Below are 23,220 nucleotides of genomic sequence, written 5' to 3'. Positions count from 1 at the left end.
TGTAAACTGCGAAGATGATTTTGTCTCAACAGCTTCCAAGACAGGATGACTCAACCATCAGTTCCACACACGCCAGAAGAATCAATTATTATTACTGTACTCACCACTGCATCATACTGGGGGGGGGGGGGGCTAGAAAGCCATTAGACGGTGCTGTGGTACCTAATGTTGTGGCCAGTAAGTGTTTGGCCCCTCAGCGAGGACTCATGGGGACGTAGACCTTCTGTGCAAATAAGGAATATGACTTGTTTACAGCGTGGGAGCTTACTTTGACTTTTTTTTTTTTTCTTCAATGGCTTCCACCCGCGCTAACGCTAATTAGCATGTGCTAAACACCGCGGCCTGCGTCCCGTCGACTGACACCCGCTAATGAGGCGCTCGGCTCAGGAGGATTAGGAGGACGCCTATTATCGTAAACGAAGCGAGGCTGGCTGAGCTGCTTTTAATGAAAGTTTCATATTCATTAGGCTCTTAAAGGCTTTGCAAAGAAATGCTCTTTGCGGGAAAGACAATGGCGGCTCAGGCGCGATCGTTTATCAGCAATTGTGGCACAAAGCGTCGAGGTATTCAGCGTAGATGACGGTGTTTGGCGGTGGAATGGTAGGGGAGAGATATCGGATTTATCTTCATGAAGCACTCGAAGTGCGGATGAAGACTGGAATCTACACACTTTCAAAGGAGTACAAGCTGAAAGCCACCCTCCTAGTATGAGTAATGTTTGGCTGCTGAGCGTCTCATACTGACTTTGACTGACACAAACTGTAGGTGCATGAGTGCTGCCAGCTTTGGGGAGCTGTGGTTCATTGAGTGAAAGAAGATGACTGCATGGCAGTTTTCTAACATGATAAGTAGCACTGACAGGAGGAAAGGAAAGAAGGAAGGAAGGGAGAGAATGGAAGGAAGGAACAAGGAAAGAGAGCATGGGAGGAAGGAAGGAAGAGAGCATGGGAGGAAAGAAGGAAGGACGGAAGAGGGCATGGGAGGAAAGAAGGGAGCATGGGAGGAAGGAAGGAAGAGAGCATGGGAGGAAGGAAGGGAGCATGGGAAGAAAGAAGGAAGGACGGAAGAGAGCATGGAAGGAAAGAAGGGAGCATGGGAGGAAAGAAGGAAGGAATGAAGAGAGCATGGGACGAAAATTAAGCAAGAGAGCAAGGGAAGAAAGAAGAAATGATGAAAGAGAGCATGGAGGAAAGAAGAAAGGAAATAAGGGAGCATGGGAGGAAGGAAGGAAGGAAGGAAGGAAGGAAGGAAGAGAGCATGGGACGAAAAAAGGAAGCAAGAGAGCAAGGGAAGAAAGAAGAAAGGACGAAAGAGAGCATGGGGGAAAGAAGAAAGAAAAGAGAGCATGGGAGGAAAGAAAGAAGGACGGAAGAGAGCATGGGAGAAAAGAAGAAAGGAAAGAAGGGAGCATGGGAGGAAAAAAGGAAGGAAGAGAGCATGGGAGAATGGGAGGAAAGAAGGAAGGACGGAAAAGTGCATGGGAGGAAATAAGAAAGAAAAGAAGGGAGCATGGGAGGAAATAAGGAAGGAAAGAAGGGAGCATAGGAGGAAAGAAGGAAGGAAGAGAGCATGGGAGGAAAAAAGGAAGGAAGAGAGCATGGGAGGAAAGAAGGAAGGAAAGAAGGCAGCATGGGAAGAAAAAGGGAAGGAAGAGAGCATGGGAGGAATTAAGAAAGAAAAGAAGGGAGAATGGGAGGAAAGAAGGAAGGACGGAAGAGTGCATGGGAGGAAAGAAGAAAGAAAAGAAGGGAGCATGGGAGGAAAGAAGGGAGCATAGGAGGAAAGAAGGAAGGAAGAGAGCATGGGAGGAAAAAAGGAAGGAAGAGAGCATGGGAGGTAAGAAGGAAGGAAAGACGGCAGCATGGGAAGAAAAAGGGAAGGAAGAGAGCATGGGAGGAAAGAAGGAAGGACGGAAGAGAGCATGGGAGGAAAAAGGGAAGGAAGAGAGCATGGGAAGAAAGAAGGGAGCATGGGAGGAAAGAAGGAAGGACTGAAGAGAGCATGGGAGGAAAGAAGAATGCATGGGAGGAAAGAAGGAAGGACTGAAGAGAGCATGGGAGGAAAGAAGAATGCATGGGAGGAAAGAAGGAAGGACTGAAGAGAGCATGGGAGAAAAGAAGGAAGGACAGAAGAGAGCATAGGAGAAAAGAAGACAGGAAAGAAGGGGGCATGGGAGGAAAGAAGGAAGAAATTATGAGAGCATGGGAAGAAAAAAGGAAGGAAGGAAAAGAGCATGGAAGGAAAGAAAGAAGGAAGGAAAAGAGAATTGAAGGAAAGAAGGAAGAAAGGAAGCAAGAGAGCATGGGAGGAAGGAAGGGAGCATATGAGAAAGGAAGGAAGGAAGACAGCATGGGAGGAAAGAAGGAAGGAAGGGATTAAGGAAGAAAGGGAGCATGGGAGAAAGGAAGGAAGGAGAAAGGGGAGCGTGGGAGGAAGTAAGAAAGGAAGGAAGCAGGGCAGGAAGGAAGAGAGCATGGGAGGAAGGCAGGAAGCTGACTTCGGAGGAAGGAAATAAGAGAGCATGGGAGGTGGTAAGGAAGGAAGAGAGCATAGAAAGAAGAGAGTGTGGAAGGAAGGAAGGAAAAAGGGAAGAAGGAAGGATGAAAGCAAGAGAGAAAAGCAGGAAGGAAAGAAAGAAGTGAGCATGGGAGGAAGGTAGGGAGAGAGCATAGGAGGAAGGAAGGAAGGAAGGAAGGAAGAAAGCATGAGAGGAAAGCTGGAAGGGAGTAAGGAAGTGAGCATAGGAGGAAGGAAGGAAGAGAGCAGAAGAAAAAAGAAGGAAGTAAGGAAGGTGTTCAGCAGCGATGTCATCATGGAGGAGTGGAAGAAGATTCTAGAAGCAACATGTGTAGTTCTAGTTCTTAGTCCAGGAGGATTAAAGCAGTGCTCAACAACAACCATGATGAATACATGACAATTATATAAATAACAATACATCCATATTAAATAAATAACTGTATATACACTAAATATTCTCACCAGCTACACAATTTGTTTGACACTTGTGTTGTCAAATGGTAACACAATAATGTCTGTGTGTTGACTCATTTTCAGTAAAGCTATACAAGCTGTACACGGACTACTCTAAAGTGACACAGTATTGTCCCTTGACAAGACATAATAACATAAATGTCCATTTATGGAGCTCACCTATCTGTTCCTGTGTGCGCGAGCGAGGCGGCGCAGCCTGGATGTCCGCCTGTGCCTGATGTTGTTGTTGATGTTGTTCCTGAAGACTTTGACTGTCCACCGAGATGCCGCTGTCACTGTGCAGCTTCTCACCCTCGGGCGTCACCGTCTGATTGTTTGTTGCCGCCGCCGCCGCACGGTTGTTAGCCGCCTGTTTGTTCTGCTTGCAGCTGTTCCACCTGTGGACAGGTGAGACTGTTACTGAGAGACAACAATATTCTTATTGGCGTTTTTATCCGGCTCCGCTAGACACGGGACATATTTCAGGGACATACTTTGTAGGACGACGTGACAAAGATTTTATGGTGATGAAAACGGACCCTGTGATTACAGTACTTCGAAGCTGTTTATTTTCGTCGCCATGGCAACCCCTTCCCATCACCATGTGGGTCATTAGGACATGTGATGTATATAAGGCATTCGACACGTGTTATTATAGGAATAATCATGTTGTTTACGTACAGTATGAGGACATGTTTGCCTAACTCGTCCTCCCCGAGGCTTGTTTGCCTGCAGCCATTTTTGGTTTTGCTTCGACTCGTAATGTGTTTACACTAAAACACTTTGTTGAAACTGCACATTTGTGTGTTCGTGTGTGTGTGTGTGTGTGTATTTACATTGAAGTCTGGAGTAAAGTTAACACAATCAAGTATTTGGGTTAACTGCTAATTCAGGGTTTTGACCTCGGGGCCCAACTTTCCACTACAGAGGGGGCCTGCTCAAATATGAATACTGAATGAGTAACTCTTGATATTAATCATATTCTGCAGAGACTCCTCCCACCCCCACCAAGGACTGTTTTCACTGCTGGACTCTAGAAAGAGGTTCCGCAGCCTCCGAAGCAGAACCTCCAGGTTCTGTAACAGCTTCTTCCCTCAGGCCATGAACGCATCATAATAATCCCCTCAATTCCCCCCAAAATTGGATTAACTCGACGGAATATAAAGACAATATAACATACATCCATAAACCTGGATGCATATGCAAAAGTACAATATATTTATCTGTACAGTAATCTATTTATTATATATCTGCACCTTATTTCATTTTTATCCTGCACCACCATGAGCTAATGCAACGAAATGGTGTTCTTATCTGTACTGTAAAGTTCAAATTTGAATGACAATAAAAAGGAAGTCTAAGTCTAGTCTAAGTCTAATATTCAGTAACTATATGTAATCTACTTAGTTTAACAGGCTAAACCTTGCCACATGATATGAAAGCGCAAATATTATTATCAAGGCTTAGGTCAGGCTGATTACAAAACACCAATCAAATATACTGCAAAAGAAGGGAGTCATAAAAACTGATGAAAAATGTATTTACATACAATTAGGCAAGGCTAAAATAAATACAATCTAACTAAATTAGTGAATAACTATCATATATGTTACCCTAAATAAACTGTCAATGAAATTAAAGTACAGATGAACATACAGCTTCACCACTTTAGTTGTGTTTTTTGTGCTTAAGAAACTTCTCTATGACTTTAGCTCCAGACTTCTTCTGTTTGTTTGATATTGTCATTACTGCCACACGTGGTGGAAAAGTGTATTACAAAAAAGGACCGCTGCAGCCCATACAGGTCCCCAGCTATATATAGATGTATTTTGGCTGCCCTGTAGGGGGCGTTTGCGGCCCAACAACGGGCTTTATGGTTAAGAACATGTGTTGACTTTCCAAGAAACAGTCATTATGCTTTTGTGTGTGTGTGTGTGTGTGTGTGTGTGTGTGTGTGTGTGTGTGTGTGTGTGTGTGTGTGTGTGTGTGTGTGTGTGTGTGTGTGTGTGTGTGTGTGTGTGTGTGTGTGTGTGTGTGTGTGTGTGTGTGTGTGTGTGTGTGTGTCGGTCCGCACTTGGCACATAAATATAGCACTGTTATGTGGCCCCGGTTTCAAATAATCAATGTCTCTTAACGGGCGCTCAAATGTGTTCTTGACACTGCATCAATGCGAGTGTGTGTGTGTGTGTGTGTGTGTGTGTGTGTGTGTGTGTGTGTGTGTGTGTGTGTGTGTGTGTGTGTGTGTGTGTGTGTGTGTGTGTGTGTGTGTGTGTGTGTGTGTGTGTGTGTGTGTGTGTGTGTGTGTGTGTGTGTATTTCTGTCCTTCTTGAGACATCAACAAGGACAAGTACACAAGTTAGGACTGGAATCATGGTCCCTATACGGAAAACCATCGCATCGACAAGAGAGCCAAATACTAGAGTCTGTGAACATTGCTCCAAAGTCAGGATTTTTTTGTTGATTTAATGTGCATACATGAGTGAACATTGACAGGTGCAAAGGCAGCAATATATGATAAAACGAGATGGCAGCTAAAGAAGGACTTCCCTATTCATCCCCGAAAAAACCCGCCAGGTGAACAGCTGATTTTACGACTTCCGGTGCTGACTCAAGACAACCCATATGTGACCATAGAATGAACAAATACACTATGCTACTAAGACTATAGTAGCCATTAACAGTTAGCTTCTACAGCTGGGTTGCCCAAAGTGCGGCACAAGAGCCATCTGTGGTCCGTTTGTCATCGGCCTTAAGCACAATACAAAAAAACAAAAAATAGAGGTCGCATTTGCACCCCTGGTGGTGAAATTTTTCAAACTGACCGTGTGTCGGTTTTAAAAGTGCTCCCCCTCTGGTCAACATTTGAAATAAGTGTGTGTAAGAAATTGAAATGCGCCCCCTTTGGCCAAAATTAATTTAAAAAATCCAAATAAATATGTATTGACGGATATATATATATATATATATATATACATATACATATTCGTATTTAAGAGTATATATCCAACAGAATTGGTATTTTTGCAATTTATTCCAAAGCTTTGGAGAGACCAACCTAAAAACAACACATGCAATCTGCGTTGCCAAGTTGATCTAACACAATTACGGAAGCGCTCCCTTCTTCAATATGCCAATAGCCCCCACCCTTCAGAGCGAATACACAAGTCAATTCATTGTAACTTATGGGTTATATAGTTCATGTGTGATGATCATTCATAATTTGCATGTTTGATTTAATTGCTGAGAAATTGATCTATTAACATTTACAGCTAAAAAGAGTTAAAAGGGAATTGATTGCATTATGCATGTATTTGATATTGATTATTTGAGAAACACTGACACTGAATTGAGTTGTTTCTACTCAATAGCCTAACAAAGGGTTAACTAAAAGACTTCATGTTCCACAATGCATTGCGGCAAACCGGATGTTAGGAAGACCGGGAGCAGGTGCATTGTGTTTGTTGAGATGAGGATTACGAGCCTACGGGTGATGAATGAATGACAGATAACGACATATAAGGATCGTTTGTACCGTTTTGTATGCCATTTTTTTCTTATATAAAGTACAACTTTATTACACATTTTCGACGTCCTGTCCAATACTTTGATCGTGGTTTATCTACACCATTGTTTTACTTAGCATGAGACAGGATGAGATAAAGAAAATGATATCCGTATTTAACAGTATATATAGACATACTGTTATGATTTGAAGTAAATAATGAAGATTAAGAGTCTACCCCAGGGCAGCTGTGGCTATGAAAGTAGCTTACCACCACCAGGTGTGAATGAATGATGGGTTCTACATGTAAAGCGACTTTGGGTACTTAGAAAAGCGCTATATAAATCCCAGGTATTATTATTATTATTATTAAAAAACAATTACAAACAACAAATAAAAAAATAAAAAAATAAAAAAAAACAAAAGCTTACCTTTTTTATACTTACATAGTATTTATGTATTATTAATGTTGTAAATACACATCTTTATATATCTAAAAAGGGAGGTCCTAAAGAGGTAGGCATTTTTCGGAGGTCTCAAGAAGGTAACACATACAAGAGTGTGTATGTGTGTGTTTTTTTGTGTGTGTGTGTGTGGGTGCGTGTGTGTTAATGTGTGTGTGACCTCCATAATGCACTTTGTTCAGAGAGTGTTGCGCTTTGTTGTGTGTGTGGGGTTTTTTTTATTCACACTGAAAGGCTATCCGTGATTGTGGGTCGGCTCCCGCAGCCCGAGGCGTTGCGTTTAGTCACCCCTTTGGTGTGTCGTCGCCACTGACCTCTTAAAAACAACGTACGCCACCAGGCCCACAAGCACCACGGCCGCCAGGATGGAGCAGGAGATAGGGATGAGGTTCTCGTTGAGGCCGCGGCCCAGGTAGCGCGGCGAGCCGGCGCTGGCCGTGGTAGTGTCGTATCCAGGCGGCGGGCCGTCGGAGCCGTCGGGGAGGAAGTAGTCGGTGAAGGTGGTCGACGTCGGGTCAGTCTCGAAGGAGGTTGACGGGAAGTAGGTGGGCAGGAGAGGGTCTGCAAGGAGGAGACATAAGGTTTAGTGGCCATTTTGCATTCTAGGCACAACCAGCAGATGGCGCTGTGGTAGAAAATGGAACTTCTGTGAGTTCTGTTGGGCCATTTCTGTTTGTTTTTTCATTTGACCACTGGGGGCAGTATTGAGGGCTGGCATATACAGTACGTGCCGCAGTGACAGCTTGAGTAAGGGTGGGTCACGTGGTTTTTACCGCTCGTTGGTTTCTACATGATGTTGTACTCGCACTAATACATGCAAATTATGCAGTCGAAATTATTCACGAGCGCGGCCACCGCTGCTGCTCACTGCTCACTTCCCAGGGGGTGGAACAAGCGGATGGGTCAAATGCAGAGGGTAATTTCACCATACCTAATGTGTGTGTGACTATCAGTGGCACTTTAACTCTTTACTGCTCAAACGACACAATTGTCGTCCTTCTACATACCTTCTTAGTCCGGGGGTGTCCAAATTGCGGCCCACAGCTATTTTTTTAACGGCCCACGGCATGTTCTAAAAATACTATTACAAAAAAAATATTTAAATATAAAAAAGTGGACTAAAACAGCAAACAGGTGAAATGTAACGAGAAAAAGTTGCAATGTTTACTTTAATAACACAAAGCTGCCATACAGTCTGTTTTTTTTTTTCATTAAAGCTGTCATTGCTCAAAAAATAATAATAAATCAAAATCAATGTTGTTATCACATGTTGATCTATTCAAGGCTCCAACTACTTTGCATCAAACAATACTTTGACATTTTTTTGAAGGAAAAATACTGCATATTTTGTGTGTTTGCCATATAAAAACTAAGTTTTCTTTGACAAAAGGGGCATAGAATGTTTTAGGTTTTTTTTTAACATAAACAAGGTATCCGTGGGGTCTTAAAAAGTCACACAAAAAAAAGTCTTGAATCCAAACATTTGAATTTAAGGCCTTAAAATGTCTACAATTCTCCCTAAAATCTCATAAAAGGTCTTAAATATGATTTTGAGAGGTCTTAAAACATTGACAAGGGGGTCTTAAAAAAGTCCCAAAAAGTCTTAAATTTGACATGTTGAAACATGCAGAGACCCTGATGAAAAAATATATAAAAACGTATAATCGACAGATAGCTCTGAAGATGATCTAGAAATGTAAGTATTGAAGGGAAAAAAAATAATAATAATGTATGACTTATTTTTTTAACTTTTGAGTTGCCAAGAATTTTTTTATTTTTTTATTTTTTTTATTGTCATTGTTCAAAAAATAATAAATAATTGAATTCAATGTTGTTAGGCAATATTGACCTATTAGGGCTCCTATTAGTTCACATCAAATATTCCACTTTGAATTATTTGGGGGTGGAATTATTGCATATTTTTTGTGTTTGCCATACAAAACAGGGTTTTTGCTGACAAAAAGGTAATATATATCGACAGATAGACCTGAAGTTGATCAGACATTTAAGCTTTGCATTAAAAAAAAAAAACATAATCGATAGATGGGCAGATGTACTTTTATTCATCCCACAAATTAAATAGCTGCAGTGCAGGATTTTACATACAGTAATAGAAGTAAAATGTAATGAAAAACTAAAAATGAGTCATAAATAATATATTTTGTGCACTAATGATTGCACTTTTTTTTTAGTATTTTTTATGACTGAGCCTCTTTCAGGTCCCCGGGACTAAATTTGAAGGGAAATCTAAAGCGTAAAATAAATATTTAGATTGTATTAGTCTTGAAAATTAAAAACATCAAAATGGCCCCAGCATGCTGATTTTTTTTCAGTGTGCAGCCCTCAGTGGAAAAAGTTTGGACACCCCTGCCTAAGACCTACTTCCTAGTTTACACGTATTCATATATTTATTCTAGCTTTATTTATCCAGGGTAAGACGGATAATAACCTATTTTCATTTGCAATGCTGACCCAACAAAGAGGCATCATTTCCATGTTAGATATGTTGAAGTGTGATGATAGTCTCTCATTTACCAACAAGAATTAGCGTAATAGCTCGCGCTCAACAATTCACAAAAATATTTTTAACACGCGGGGTTTAATGTGTAGAAACATAAATTATTGTTTAAGATGGACAAACACTTGTCAAGCGTAAAATGAACAGGGAGCATATCTGCAAAGTTGTAATTAAGTTAAAGTACCACTGATAGTCACACACACACACACTAGGTGTGGTGAAATTACTCTATGCATTTGACCCATCTCTTTGTTCCACCCCCTGGAAGGTGAGGGGAGCAGTGAGCAGCAGTGGTGGCCACGCTCGGGAATCATTTTGGTGATTTAACCAATTATAATTTCTTATTACTATTATTAATTATGCTTTTACTGCCATCTAGTGTGCGCATGATCCCCAAATAGGAAAGGGCGTCCCTAACGCGACCGATGTTTAGTTTAGTTTGGACTTTGTTAGTTATTTTCCGGTGTTTTGTATCATTTCCTGTCCTGGTGCTTCTACTTTTTTACTTTTAATGTTGTAGTTCCTGCTTAGTTCCTGTAGGGTTTGCTGCACTGTCATTTGCTGTTCTGTTTTCCTCCGGTGCACCTGTTTTTAATTGGAAATTAGGCCTATTAAATTCCTTCAGGTTGACATGTCGGGTGCTAGACCAACTCGGTGACCTTGTGGTTAGAGTGTCCGCCCTGAGACTGGGAGGTCGTGAGTTCAAACCCTTGCCGAGTCATACAAAAAATGGGACCCATTGCCTTCATGCTTGGCAGTCCGCATCAAAGGTTGCAATTGGGGGTTAAATCACTAAATGATTCCCGCACGCTGCTGCTCACTGCTCCCCTCACCTTCCAGGGGGTGAACATGGGGGTGGGTCAAATGCAGAGGACAAATTTCACCACACCTAGTTAGAGATGTGCGATAATATCGGCTGATAAATGCTTTAAAATGTAATATCGGAAATTATCGGCATCGGTTTCAAAAAGTAAAATTTATGACTTTTTAAAACGCCGCTGTACGGAGTGGTACACGGACGTAGGATTTTCCCGGGAGACTCCCGAATTTCAGTGCCCCTCCCGAAAATCTCCCGATTTCCACCCAGACAACAATATTGGGGGCGTGCCTTAAATGAATTGCATTTGCGTGCCGGCCCAATCACATAATATCTACGGTTTTTCACACACACAAGTGAATGCAAGGCATACTTGGTCAACAGCCATACAGGTCACACTGAGGGTGACCGTATAAACAACTTTAACACTGTTACAAATATGCGCCACACTGTGAACCCACACCAAACAAGAATGGCAAACACATTTCGTGAGAACATCCGCACCGTAACACAACATAAACACAACAAAACAAATACCCAGAACCCCTTGCAGCACTAACTCTTCCGGGACGCTAGAACCCACCGCTACCCCCTTCCCCCCCACCTCAACCTACTCATGCTCTCTCAGGGAGAGCATGTCCCAAATTCCAAGCTGCTGTTTTGAGGCATGTTAAAAAAAAATAATGCACTTTGTGACTTCAATAATAAATATGGCAGTGCCATGTTGGCATTTTTCTCCATAACTTGAGTTGATTTATTTTGGAAAACCTTGTTGCATTGTTTAATGCATCCAGCGGGGCATCACAACAAAATTAGGCATAATAATGTGTTAATTCCACGACTGTGTATATCGGTATCAGTTGATATCGGTATCTGTAATTAAGAGTTGGACAATATCGGAATATCGGATATCGGCAAGAAAGCCATTATCGGACATCTCTACACCTATTGTGTGTGTGACAATCATTGGAACTTTAACTTTAGATTATTGTATCATGTCACTGTTTGCCTTTGTCTTGCATTACTTTGCTGCCGCTACAATCTCTAGACCCCGGTGTGATTAAATGAGTGTACCTGCACTTCGCCTACCGTCTCTGCATCTTGGAATCACTTAAACAACAAAAGTGACCTGCGGAAACACGCGAAATAACCGTGACAAATTACCATATTTTTCGGAGTATAAGTCGCTCCGGAGTATAAGTCGCACCGGCTGAAAATGCATAGTAAAGAAGGAACAAAACATATATAAGTCGCACTGGAGTATAAGTCGCATTTTTTGGGGAAATTTATTTGATAAAACCCATACCAAGAATAGACATAAATAAATAAAGGCAATTTAAAATAAATAAAGAATAGTGAACAACAGGCTGAATAAGTGTACGTTATATGAGGCATAAATAACCAACTGAGAACGTGCCTGGTATGTTAACGTAACATATTATAGTAAGAGTCATTCAAATAACTATAACATATAGAACATGCTATACGTTTTCCAAACAATCTGTCATTCCTAATCGCTAAATCCCATGAAATCTTATACGTCTAGTCTCTTACGTGAATGAGCTAAATAATATTATTTGATATTTTACGGTAATGTGTTAATCATTTCACACATAAGTCGCTCCTGAATATAAGTCGCGGCCAAACTATGAAAAAAACTGCGACTTATAGTCCGAAAAATACGGTAGTTTTAACGTTGAGCTCGCTACTTTAGGTGTTTATGGATTTTAGAGAGTATTTTCTGGAATGTAAAGAACGTTCTTTAAGGAGGGAGACCGTATATGTGGTAGTATTGCTGGTATTCCTAAAACCACAAGAAGAAGATGAGTCTTTTCGTGGGATGAAACATTGCCAAATCTTTTTTGGCAGCGCATTAATGGCAGCTGTTATTCACTTTTGGTTCTGATGTTGCACAAAGGAAGTGTTTCTCAATGATCCCACACACACACGCACGCACACGCACACACACACACACACGCACGCACAGAGAATCTAGTTCTTGTGTGATTGCAGCATGACATTAGGACCCTATAGATTCATAGATGGTCCAAATAGGGGGAAGCAGAGAATGTTCTGAGCCACTGGATGAGTCTGCTTCCTGTCATCTCAGCGCCTAGAGAGAAGAGTCATTTCATAAATTGTTCCCCCTGTTTTTTCACCCCCTCAATTAATGACCGGCCGCGGCAGTTTCCACGGTCATCGAGCGTTAACGTCGGCCGCGCTGGAGCTGTCAGACCCGCTGGAGAGTCCTTCCCCCCCCGTTAGGTGCTCCATCCTGCCAGAACCCCGCGGAACAAGCCGGGAGAATATGCAGCCGCATGTCATTCCCAGCGGAGCGTCAGAGCTGCTCCTCATTAGCTCCAGAGCCGCAGCGGGCGGGATTAACCCCGTGAAAACCTCCCGAGGCTTCCTTCAAAGCCAGCGAGTGTGACGCGCCGACCCCCGACTCTTGACAGGTCGTTCCGCTTCAACGCCTTTTGGATCGATAACGCCAGACACGGATTAAATATAGTTGAGTTTTATCCTGTGAATTCTTAGGCCTGTTTCATCCAATAAAGCTTGTGTTACCTCCCCCAAGGAGGTGAGGGTTTCTCCCTTCTCGTGTCCATTAGAGACTTTTAATGTCGGACTCAATTAGGGAGTGCTCTTTATGTTTTTTCTAAAGATGTCTGATAATATCGGCAGGCCGATTATATCGGCCGATAAATGCTTTAAAATGTAATATCGGAAATTATCGGTAACGGTTTCAAAAAGTAACGGCGTGGCGAAGTTGGTAGAGTGGCTGTGCCAGCAATCGGAGTGTTGCTGGTTACTGGGGTTCAATTCCCACCTTCTACCTTCCTAGTCACGTCCGTTGTGTCCTTGGGCAAGACACTTCACCCTTTGCCTCTGATGGCTGCTGGTTAGCGCCTTGCATGGCAGCTCCCGCCATCAGTGTGTGAATGTGTGTGTGAATGGGTAAATGTGGAAATACTGTCAAAGCGCTTTGAGTACCTTGAAGGTAGAAAAGCGCTATACAAGTACAACCCATTTATCATTTATCATTTATTATACTAAAGTTATTTCCCATTTAACTTCACCAGTTTTAGATTATTTTTATTTTTATTTTCACATTTGCCGTTCAAATACTGAGAAGAGACGGTGCGGTGATCAGCAGCCAGTTGAGGCACGTCACTGATTTGTGCCTCAACATGGATTGTGCGCAATGACTCGGCTAACTGCTGGCCTGCTGTGCAGTGACACCGTATTGCTATATGAATTATATTATACATTTCCATAGTTTAGTTAGCTGAGGTATATAATGTACAGTGTATTTTGTCAACAACTGTATGTGTGTAACGTATTTCTTGTGCTGAGCGATCATAAAACTGGAGGCTCGTCTCATAACCCCGCCTCCTGGTGCCAAGCACCTCCGCCGCAGAATGCACCCCCGACGGGAGCGCCGCGGCCACACCAACCAAAGCCCACACCCAAACCCTCCACATGCAAGACCGAATCCACCCAAAAAAAGTCACTTAACAAGAAGCCAAAAAGTGCAAAAACAACAATGCTTGCGCGGCGCGCCGGAGGAGCCGTAAACAGGGACACAACATTAGGTACACCTGCAGACGGCAGCGCGGATTTCATATTTCATTCATTCACGACTCTTCCAACACGAACACCACTGTTCCCAGCACTTATAAGTAAAGGTAAGACCATAATAATGTGTGCATGCTACAGTTTGTAAGTGTAAAGTTAAGTTAAAGTACCAATGATTGTCACACACACACTAGGTGTGGTGAAATGTGTCCTCTGCATTTGACCCATCCCCTTGATCACCCCCTGGAGGTGAGGGGAGCAGTGGGCAGCAGCGGCGCCGTGCCCGGGAATAATTTTTGGTGATTTAACCCCCAATTCCAACCCTTGATGCTGAGTTCCAAGCAGGGAAGAATGCTGGTATGAGCTTTTAAACACAACCCGTTAACTGCTGCCAATCACATGGTGAATAAGATACTATTTAGGGTTCATATGTTTGTAAATCTGACTGTGATGAAGTCAGTGCCTCACCAGACATGAACCTCACCGCACGCCACTGCCATTTACCATATGTATGTGTGAGTGAGTGAGTGAGTGAGTGAGTGAGTGAGTGAGTGAGTGAGTGAGTGAGTGAGTGCGTGCGTGCGTGCGTGCGTGCGTGCGTGCGTGCGGGTGCGTGCGTGCGGTGCGTGCGTGCGTGCGTGCGTGCGTGCGTGCGTGCGTGTACGTGCTGTGCATGTGTGTACGTCAATCATACTTCAGTTACATGTCAGCAGCTTTTGTAATATATATTCTAAATTTTTGGAAACTATGAACCAGTTAAGAATTGAAATAAAATAAATAAGAATCTGGATTCAGATGTGAATCTTTTTTTTTTTTTTTTCAGAACCCCATACTGTACACCCAAAGTTTTGCTCAACAGCGGCCATGTTTTTTAACCGATCTTCCTCAAATTTCACACACATTTGTTTGTCAATCCCCAAAAGTGTGTGCCAAATGTAGTGATGATTTGGCCAAGCACCCTGAAGTTACACTAGCTGTTTTGTAGAACCCAGTTTGCTGTCACTACCATGTCGGGGTTTTTAATAACAGTGCCACCAATGTTGTGTATTGAACAAAAAAAAAATAGCACAGACAACACTGTAGGGGTGAATGTTGTTACAAATTGTCATTCCTTTCTGTGCAGCGGTTCAGTAGTAGAAGAGTTACACCAAGGGGTGTATTTAAATTAATTTCAGGGCCCAAGGTAAACCTTGTCATTGGGGCACTGAACATAACAACAATAACAACATTTAACATGTTGTTGGAAACTACTATGTTAGCTGCATATTATATAATGCATTCATCAAAGTGTAGGCCATTTTTCAGAGATCATTTTGATGGTGCAATTGGACAGAATTTGACGTGTAGCGCTATTATTGTGAAGGCTGAAGTGTGTGACTGGTGGGAAACCGAGAGCTCTCTCTTGACAGTTGAATGAGAGACGAGACAGTTGTTGACTTTTCAAAAAGTGCCATTCGATTTCTTGCCTGTCATCCGTCCTTTCTGCTGAGCTTGCACTACGTCTTCCCAGACCCTTAGTTAAAATCATTTACCATTTAGAGCGCTTTAATGCTCACATATTCGTTATGCAAAGGGTCACTGAAAAAGGTTGATGACACCTTGGGTAGTTTTAATAAAAATCTGTTTGTGTTCTTGCCTTCTCTTCTTCTCCGCTCCACTCTGTTTCATTTTTATACAAACCGTGTCAACAAGTTTATTTAGGTACGTCTTCCTGAATCAAGTTGGTACATTCTCAGTAACATGGACTAGTCCGATGGGTGTGGAACCGTGTCAACAAGTTTATTTTGGTACATTCTCAGTAACATGGAATAGTTCGATGCGTGTGGAACCGTGTCAACAAGTTTATTTTGGTACGTCTTCCTGAATCAAGTTGGTACATTCTCAATTACATGAACTAGTCCGATGGGTGTGGAACCGTGTCAACAAGTTTATTTTGGTACATTCTCAGTAACATGGAATAGTTCGATGCGTGTGGAACCGTGTCAACAAGTTTATTTTGGTACGTCTTCCTGAATCAAGTTGGTACATTCTCAGTAACATGGACTAGTCCGATGGGTGTGGAACCGTGTCAACAAGTTTATTTTGGTACATTCTCAGTAACATGGAATAGTTCGATGCGTGTGGAACCGTGTCAACAAGTTTATTTTGGTACATTCTCAGTAACATGGACTAGTCCGATGGGTGTGGAACCGTGTCAACAAGTTTATTTTGGTACATTCTCAGTAACATGGAATAGTTCGATGCGTGTGGAACCGTGTCAACAAGTTTATTTTGGTACGTCTTCCTGAATCAAGTTGGTACATTCTCAGTAACATGGACTAGTCCGATGGGTGTGGAACCGTGTCAACAAGTTTATTTTGGTACATTCTCAGTAACATGGAATAGTTCGATGCGTGTGGAACCGTGTCAACAAGTTTATTTTGGTACGTCTTCCTGAATCAAGTTGGTACATTCTCAGTTACATGAACTAGTCCGATGGGTGTGGAACCGTGTCAAAAAGTTTATTTTGGTACATTCTCAGTAACATGGAATAGACCGATGCGTGTCGGAGCTATCTAATGGACTATGATTGAGTAAACAATTTAATGCATTTTTAAGCGTACAAATTAAAACTATTGTTGTCCCGATAACAATATATTGGAACCGGTACCAAAATGATTCTGATACTTTCGGTACTTTTCGATAGTTTTCTAAATAAAAGGGACCACAAAAAAATTCATTGTTGGCTTTATTTTAGACTTTTTAGAGGCACTATAGTACCGAATATGATTCATTAGTATCACAGTACTATACTTGTACCAGTATACCGTACAACCCTGTGGAGGGGGGCGTGGCCTACGGACCTGCAGCGAAGCGGGGTGTGCCAGGACCGGCTTCGAGATCAGCGACAGGTGCGTAGATGGCCCACATGGGCCTGTTTATCAATCAATCAATCAATCAGTGTTTATTTATATAGCCCTAAATCACAAGTGTCTCAAAGGGCTGTACAAGCCACAACGACATCCTCGGTACAGAGCCCACATACGGGCAAGGAAAAACTCACCCCAGTGGGACGTCGGTGAATGACTATGAGAAACCTTGGAGAGGACCGCATATGTGGGTAACCCCCCCCCCCCCCCACCCCCCCACCCTCTAGGGGAGACCGAAAGCAACGGATGTCGAGTGGGTCTGACATAACATTATCTAATCACCTGTCGCTCTGTTAAAAGGCAGCAGCCGGGGAGGAGTTGGAGTTGGAGTTGGAGTTGGAGCACGAGCGAGAGCGAGACAGACAAAGACAAAGACAATTGCTGAAAAGCACATTAGAGACATTGTATTGAGGAATAAAACAGTGTTCAAACCCTGAAAAGAAGCTGTCATGTCGGTGATTGGTGGTCCGAGGAACCCGGAGGGAAGAAACTTCCACAAATCCTAATTAAAACGAATATGTTTTGAATAGAAAAATCATTATTCATTGCCTGTGTTTGCCCAATGGTAATTCTGCTCTTTGGTATTTATAGTTTTTTATGAGCGGCAACTGCCTATGTTTGCCCAATGGTAAGTCTGTTCTTTGGTATTCATTGGTTTTTTTTATGAGCGGCAACTACCTGTGTTTGCCTGATGGTAATTCTGCTCTTTGGTATTCATAGTTTTTTATGAGCGGCAACTGCCTATGTTTGCCCAATGGTAAGTCTGTTCTTTGGTATTCATTGTTGTTTTATGAGCGGCAACTACCTGTGTTTGCCCAGTGGTAAGTCTGCTCTTGGTATTTATCGTTTTTTTTATGAGAGGCAACTGCCTGTGTCTGCCCACTGATAACTTTGCCTTTGGTTACATTTTGAGGGTGATGTCTGTAGCATCTGGTTCGGTTGCTTCCAAGCCTTGGTGGAGGTCTTTCAGGGCACTCCTATTAGTTCAGTTCAGGTTGTGTCACATGACGCATGGATGGCGATGTTGTGGAGCTTGCAAACAAACAATGGATGCTGAAATGTGCGCTTGGTTAAATGTCCTCTGATGTGGTCGCCAATACCATCTGTCTCCTCCTCTGCTTCCACTCAACGTTTGTCCTCACACGGCGTTTTTCGCGCACGCATAAGCTCCGCCCTTGGGCAAGGTAAAAAAAAAAATGGGAAGTGTTTGCCGGCGGTGACGGGGCATTCCTTCTTCCTCTGAGAGCCAGGGTCGCTTTACAGAAATGTTAGAAAATATCTTTCACAGATAGAGCGGCACTGCTCAGGAATCATGCGCGCGTCTATTTAAAGCTATTGATCCGGACGGATCAATAGCAAGGAATAGCATAGGAAGAGGAACACGCCGCGTGCATTTGATGACCTTTCCTGCGGCGTGTAGTCGGGTTTCCTACGCTACGCCGTGCATCACCCTGCTAATGCACGGCCTAATGGCCAAACTCAGACTTGCAAATGGAATCAAGTGTGACTTAAAGGTGTCCTTTTCTGCTCAGTGCATCTATGCAGCTTCAACAGAGCCAAGAACAGTCTTCAAAGAGCGTTTCAGAATATTGATCCACCCTCCATTGTTTAGATGGAAATACAGTAAAGGTAACTGTTTAAGCCTGGAACAGATCAAGTGTACAGACAATGCTTCTTTACTGTCATAAAAGTGCAAGGAGAAGAGTACCAGACCTCCGCCTGGCCCTAACCTCTTAAGTTAAAGTTAAAGTCCCAACGATAGTCACACACACACTACGTGTGGTGAAATTAACCTCTGCATTTGACTCATCCCCTTGTTCACCCCCTCGGAAGTGAGGGGAGCAGTGAGCGGCAGCAGTGGCCATGATCTGAATCATTTTTGGTGGTTTAACCCCCAATTCCAACCCTTGATGCTGAGTGCCGAGCAGGGAGGTAATGGGTCCCATGTTTATAGTATTTGATTAACTCGGCCGGGGTTTGAACTCACGACCTTCCAGTCTCAGGGCGGACACTCTAACCAAAAGGCCACTGAGCAGGTCAATAGTCCAAAAGTCCTGATCAGCTCCAAAATGTAATCACATATTTCTTGTCCTATTTCGGACATTTCCTGAAAGGTTCTTCGAAAAATGAGAAACAGAGTGAACTCTCTTGTCTGTTTCCACTGTCTTTGCCTCTGTGGGGTCGCTAGCATACACTCAAAGTTGAAGCTAGGGGAACTGCACTTATTTGGAATTTTGCCTATAATTTACAATACCAATGATAGACAAGAACACAAATGTTTTGTTTTGTTTTGATGCATTCTAACTCGTAAATAAACACTAGCAAAAGTCAGCTAACAATGGAGATGATAGGAATCGCTGTATTCCACCTATTAAGCACTCTAAAAACATCCAAAACCTTCCATCAACGTTTTATATACATGCTGTGAGTATATACAGTCGCGATCAAAAGTTTACATAAACTTGTAAAGAACATAATGTCATGGCTGTCTTGTGTTTCCAATAATTTCTACAACTCTTTTTTTTTTTTGTGATAGAGTGATTGGAGCAGATATTTGTGTTCTTGTCTTACATAAAGATTGTGAATGATAGGCAAAATGAAATTTTAAAAAAGTGGTTTCCCTTAAAGCAGTCCTTCTCAAATAGAGGGACGGGCCTCCCTGGGGGGGCGCGGTGCGATGCTAGTGGGAGCACATGTGACCTTGGGGAGCATTCTTTTGTAGCACTTGGCTTCACTGTAACCACAGTGGAAGACGAGTAAAGACCTTTAATGTTAATAAACTTACAATGTTATGCAGAGATAAAGTTATAACTATTTTATAGACAAATTATACTATTTATAGTCACGGTGGAGAGTGGGGGGGGGGCGCAAAATATTTTCTCCTTCCTCGGTGGGCGTAACAGAAAATAATTGAGACACACTGCCCCTAAAGTAACACAGTACAGTTGTCTCGATGCAACGGTTTTACTTCCCACACGACGACAATATCCAAGCCTTGAGTATGGTCCAATGCGGATATTGATCCATGCGATATCAGCACAAATCATAGTACATACATGTATTATTTTGTAGTGTGAAAAAAAAATTCATCAAGTGGAATTAGTCAAACAAAGAACAATAGTAGGTAACTTATTTATTATTAACTATCTGAAATGTACTTATGCTGTCTTTAAGTTGTAGTGGAGTTAATAATTCATAAATTCAAGCTTATGACGCAGTAAGTTGAATGATGCGGACACTTTTGTTACTGGATACTTTGTAATACGTAAGTAACAGTAATATGCAAATGTGATTATTTGATACTTGTTTACATTGACAAATGTACTGTTTTACACTGCAATATTGCTCTATTATTATTACGTATGTCTAGCTTAGGTTCCATTGTGTGCTTAGCTGTTAAGTAGCTGATGTTTACCTTTTGTTAATGACTTCACTAAAATGGAAGGAATTATGTGTTTATTGGAGGACATTTAGATGTTAACTCCACAAAATCCAAAAAAATATACGCCACACACATACCCCCCCTCACCCCCACCACCACCACCACCACCACCCCCCATCCAACACCTTGACGCGAATCCCTTACGGGTGATGGACGGCTGGGCAGCGCCTGAAGAGCTGCAGCCTGCCACCGTGGACCCCACTCCCTCCCCTCTGTTGCTAGTCTCGAGATGTATGTTGTAATATGTATATGTGCTTTGCTATGGAGGTTTCTTCCCACTCCAGACTGGGCCCCCTTAGGTGCCCAGTCTAGATTGTATTTTTTTACTCATCCTCCCCCAGCGTTAACCTTTTCCCCATCTTTTACGGGGCGCCTTGTGGCGACCCATCAGCGTTCCTGTTCTATAACCCTGTACACTGTTTGTTTGTCTAATCTTGAACGGGTTTGTTGTACTTGTGCAATGACAATAACTACCTGCCTACCTGCCTACATACATACCGACTTACCTAACTGGCTGTCCAGCTTTGCACAAGTATACACGCTGCACGACTGCTTGTATCGGACATTTTACATAGATAGATAGTACTTTATTGATTCCTTCAGGAGAGTTCCCTCAGGAAAAATCAAAATGTACATGTAATACTTTATAATCCTTTGGGGGTGTGGTTGCTGATATTGGACTGATACTAGGGCTGGGCGATATATCGATATACTCGATATATCGCGGGTTTGTCTCTGTGCGATATAGAACATGACTATATCGTGATATTCGAGTATACCTTCTCACGCAGTTGCTTTTAGCTGCGGGCATTACACTACAGGCTTTTCTCACTCTTTCTTGTCTCTCCTTCTCACAGAGACTTAACAAACGCACCTTCTTACATACGTCACATACGTATACGCCCTCGCGGAGCAGAGAGGTAGCGACATAGGTAACATTAGCTGTGGTGCTAGCGATGTGGTGCGAGTGGTAATACGAGAGAAAGAAGGTGCGAATCTGGTAACAAATGAAGGAATAATAATTAATTCCCAAGAAAAACAGCACGGGGTCCATTGCCTGGCGGTGGTTTGGCTTCAAGCGGGAATATGTCGAACAGACAACCGTAATATGTCAAGTGTGCGGCAAAAGCGTTGCTACAAAAAGTAGCATTACTGCTCATTTGTAGCATCATTTGAAAAGTCACCCGCTAGAGAATGAAGAGTGCTTGAAACTCCGCATGTCAACATCTCCGGCCGGTGCCACACCAACAAAATGCCGAAGCAACTATTTCCACAACGACACCGTATGAATGAAATAGTCAACAACAGAAGGAGATAACGTCCGCAGTAACCTACCACATAGCGAAGGATTTGATTTCCTATTATGCAGCTCATTTTTATTTGACACTTATTGAAATATCTTGTGTGACATCATGCACAAAAGTGCACTTTATTTGTTTTTAAACTATTGTAGTGGCGTTCTGTACAAAAAGTGCACTTTAATTTAGTGTTGTTTTGATATGTCATCTTAGTGACATCATGCACAAAAGTGCACGCATAGTTTGTTTTAAAATGTCTCTGACAATCTTGTACTTTCTGTTTTGAAATGACATGAATGTTTGTGCCACTGCTTAATAACTCTTTAATAAATAAAGTTTTGGCAAATTGACTTAGTTGTGATTTCCCCTCTCTGCATGAAAGTTTAAAATGAGCATATATTAATGCAGTATGAACAAGATTGTTTTAATGTAGACACATAGAATCATCATACTGCTGTGATTATATGCATCAAGTGTTCATTCAAGGCGAAGGCAAAATATTGAGATGTATATCGTGTATCGCAGGGGTGTCAAACTCATTTTAGATCAGGGGCCACATGGAGAGAAATGTACCCCAAAGTGGGCCGGACTGGTAAAATGAAGGCACGATAACTTAAAAATAAAGACAACTTCAGATTGTATTGTTTAAAAATAGAACAAGCAAAACCCAACAACATTATGATCTGAAAATGTACAAATCATAATGTTGTTGGGTTCTTTTTTACAATCAACTGTTGCGGTTAATAGTATATATACTTTATTTGTCGTTATTTATATTTTCTGAATACATCACTTGATAATGTTCATCAGTCAACTCATTGGTGTTAATTTTCAATCTATAAAGATAAAAATATTATATCAAAATCAAATTGCAGGATGTTGTTTATGTAGTTTGATCATTTTCCTCGACTGATGTACTAACATGTGGTTTGTTTTGTACATATGTAGCATCATCTACAAAGATACAAAGAATTGCTATTGCGACATCCAGTGGACACATTATAGAGCAGCTGTTTCTTTCATTCAAAATTTCAGGTACATTTTTATACTTAGTAAACTCATCCCGCGGGCCGGATAAAACCTGTTTGCGGGCCTGATCCGGCCCTCGGGCCGTACGTTTGACACCCCTGATGTATCGTGACATGGCCTAAAAATATCGAGATATTAAAAAAGGCCATATCGCCCAGCCCTAACTGATACCCAATAACAATATCCGATCAGGACACCTTTATAACGTAGTATAAAATCCGGATCAGTGCAAGCTTTGAGGTGTTGGAATGCTAAGGTATACCGCAACCCGCATGTGAGAAGCTAAGGTGTAGCGTAAGAGGTCTTGCTAGCTGCTTTACACGTCTCTTCAGCCATGTTTGATACAACATGGCTGGCTGCGCTCCAGGAGGCCTGCATGCTTCCACAACTTCATCGGTCTTTCGTGGCTTCGGAGCGCTCGTTAAAAAAACAAAACCTCATTAGCAGGGTGTGGACGCGAGTCCACGTCTCCTCGGCCCCGGTGATGAGACGAGCGCACAATGACGTCTTTATCAGCGGCGAGAACACTCTCCCCTCTGTGGCTCATCGGACGTGTCCGACCAGGGAGTCAGGGAGGCGCGCTTTCTTCCTTTCCAGGGGGGCGGCGGCGGCCTTGCGGGACAGAGGAGGGGAGTGTTTCCCTGGGGGTGCTGATGAACAGAGGAGCTGCTGTCAAGTTTTCTAATTAGCTG

The 23,220-nt window shown here is 42.4% G+C and overlaps 1 protein-coding gene across 1 annotated transcript in view; it reads right to left on the bottom strand.

Annotated features, from left to right (window-relative positions):
* Nucleotides 1-23,220, bottom strand: part of ngfra (nerve growth factor receptor a (TNFR superfamily, member 16)) — an 87,823-nt gene that overhangs the window by 8,427 nt on the left and 56,176 nt on the right. The window contains exons 4-5 of the mRNA XM_062050177.1: nucleotides 7,251-7,497; nucleotides 3,151-3,368 (exon numbers count right to left, since the gene is read on the bottom strand). Coding sequence (XP_061906161.1) covers nucleotides 3,151-3,368; nucleotides 7,251-7,497 — 465 coding nt within the window. The remainder of the gene's footprint in view (nucleotides 1-3,150; nucleotides 3,369-7,250; nucleotides 7,498-23,220) is intronic.

This window comes from Entelurus aequoreus, linkage group LG06 (assembly GCF_033978785.1).
Source record: "Entelurus aequoreus isolate RoL-2023_Sb linkage group LG06, RoL_Eaeq_v1.1, whole genome shotgun sequence".
NCBI lineage: Eukaryota > Metazoa > Chordata > Actinopteri > Syngnathiformes > Syngnathidae > Entelurus > Entelurus aequoreus.
Note: the sequence above shows the minus strand (reverse complement) of the source record. Positions and strands in the feature narration are given on the sequence as shown.